We start from the raw sequence: 2,629 nt of genomic DNA on the forward strand, positions 1-2,629 counted from the left end.
ATCGGCATATTTAATATATTCCGTAAATATTCTAAACGCTCCTGATGGCTTACCATCACTAGTTGCATAAAGTATGCTCTCAATTTCATATAATGTTGGTGGATTTGGCAATGGTATATAATTATTGTTTGAACCAAATTCTATTTCTGGGCCCTCACAAGTTTTTAAAATGTCTTCCCAAACTCTAGTACTAATTATTGCAGATTTCCTCTTCTTTTGCTTAACAAACTGTTTAAGATAATTGTAGGTTTTTCTTATTCTTATGCCTGCATCAAAATCTTTAAGGTTTCTGAAAAATTTCATGATTTCCTTTTCATTATGTTCTTTGACTGCTTGCTGATACTCTTGTCTACGATTTCCATCTCTGTACTTATAATTCTGCATACTATATCGTAGATATCGCAATTAAACACACATGGGCCGGGACCAACGGCTTTACTTCTCTTCCGAAGGAAGACGTGACCAGAGATTTTTATGCCTCAAATAAATCCCAGCGACCTCGGCTGGGTTTGATCCCAGACCCATTGGGGTGAGAAAGCAGTCACGCTTACCACTACACCACCGGCACCGGCTGAAGTAAATTTGGATGGGTATTTTTGTATCACCTACAATGATAGAAATGCAATAGTTTTTATCGAGTGACTCGATTTTACATTTGTTACTTAGGACCTTTTGAAAGGATACGCGAGAAATGACTTTTGGCAAATATGTTTACTATCCAGCTTGGAAACATTTCCAACCCGTGCGAACCCGAGCTTATTGCCAGTGCGAATCTCAACCCAAGCCAGGTTACAAAAACAAACGTTGACAACAATTGATACCCGATCCTGGTTGGAACTGAATCAAAAACAAATTCGCTATTAACTTTGAGTTGTTTCGTCTTTCCGTGTAATTAACGTCAATTTGAAGGTGGGAATAACAAGCTGAAAGTATGAAGAAGCAGAACAATTTCACAATATGATTGAAAATTGTCTACACGCCTCCACGCTGTCGCCTGCCACGCAGTCAGTCGGTTATTAGATCTCGTTCCACCTCGATTACGAAAATCCCTGTTCTAGCGTACTTCCATGCTGCTGATTGAAACCACCTTCTGTACTGGAATCACCTACCGAAGATTACGGAGTTCCCAACAATAATTCATATCCAGCCTCTGTCGATGCACACGCGGCATTCATTTCGTTAGTTTCATTCATCCAGTGCAACTCGTAGTGTTTATCCAACCATTGAACAGTCTCACCGCAGCTCTTGCTGCTGCTACTACTATTCAAACTCAAAGCCGCTACCGAGCACCGAGGCCTAACCATGAACGTGAATTGGTTTCGCAGGATCGGCTACATTTACGTCGTACTTTGCTTTCTCTGTTCTGTTGCGGGAGCAATCTACTCCTTCGCCAACATCGTGGACATAAAAACCGTTTGCGTTCAGTACTATTGTAATGCTGGTGAGTGAAACTTTGAACAGTCAATGATGACGTAATCTGTATTGATAAACATCGTTGCAGGATTTGAGAGTCTGCTGATTTCTATTATCAGCATGATTGTGTGTCTGCTGTCGGCAACTTTTTCAATCTTCGTCAAATTGGGAATTGAAGAGGTATAGAAGGAAGCACGATAGCGCTCACACTCAATAACAAAAATTTCTCCAACAGGGCGAATCAGGATACATCCACATCAGCCGGACGTTCATGTTGGTACGAAGTCTGGTTCTGACTATCCGTTTGACGTACGAAAGTGCCTCATTGATGGTTGCGGAAATCAACGAAGAAGTTACACCGGAAGTCGTACGATTTAAGAATACCACAACTATTTTGCTGATTGCAATAACAGGTGAGGTTCCGCAGGGAAGGGCTCTCAAATGATCAATAAGGTTAAATGTTGTATTTTCACGAATAGCCGCTACCGGTTTGGAGCTGTGGATTCTAGATGGTGTGCAGAAATATACGCTTCAAACTTTGCAAGAGGAAACAGCTAGCAACAGGTCATGACTAACGATTAAAAGTTCGGAGAGCTGTAATAGGCAGTTGATAGACTGATAAACATTCCTAATTGAAGTGTAAGTAAACTACCATTATACGCATAACTGTCCCATGTTCCATGCAATCATTATGGATCGTGGGTCACTTATGCATATAATGGCAGTAAACTTACTACGACTTAGCTAGTGGTGTTGATGGGATGTCGTAAAAAGAGGAAATGGGTTCTTCTACATATTATTTAAGGGAATAGAGTGGAAGAGGGAAGAGGGGGGGGTTTCTTAATATTTCTTAAATTTGCTTACAATGGAGTGCGGAAGGTTTACATTTTCTTACACAAGATCTTGGGTGACTTGACCCTTTATGGACCCCCTAGTTATTGTTTAGCCATTGACACTGAATTCATGGCCTTTAAATTATTGTTTCAGTATAGGTATTCAAAGAAGTACACGTTTATCTTTTATGTAATGTATCTCATACATACAATAAGTAATCATTGAAATATTATGGAACACTGTGGGTCGAACATAAAATTGTTCCCATCCTATAATGGACCGCCTAGAATAAATTTACCTAAAGCATAAAAATTCAGCTTCGGTATGTACCATGTCCAATAAAGGACGCAAAAAATACTATATTTTTGAGAACTGCTCATAC

General features: G+C 39.8%; 1 protein-coding gene across 1 annotated transcript; it reads left to right on the forward strand.

The window, feature by feature from the left end:
- Positions 1 to 1,064: 1,064 nt before the first annotated feature.
- LOC135697563 (uncharacterized) lies at positions 1,065 to 1,984 on the forward strand. Its single transcript, XM_065217325.1, has 4 exons — positions 1,065 to 1,441; positions 1,502 to 1,593; positions 1,649 to 1,826; positions 1,893 to 1,984. Exons 1-4 carry the CDS (start codon positions 1,303 to 1,305, stop codon positions 1,982 to 1,984), a joined length of 501 nt encoding a protein of 166 aa, XP_065073397.1. The 5' UTR covers positions 1,065 to 1,302.
- Positions 1,985 to 2,629: the final 645 nt, after the last annotated feature.

This window comes from Ochlerotatus camptorhynchus, unplaced genomic scaffold (assembly GCF_037179485.1).
Source record: "Ochlerotatus camptorhynchus isolate MF236.1 unplaced genomic scaffold, CSIRO-AGI_Acam_v1.1 ptg000074l, whole genome shotgun sequence".
Classification (NCBI taxonomy): domain Eukaryota; kingdom Metazoa; phylum Arthropoda; class Insecta; order Diptera; family Culicidae; genus Ochlerotatus; species Ochlerotatus camptorhynchus.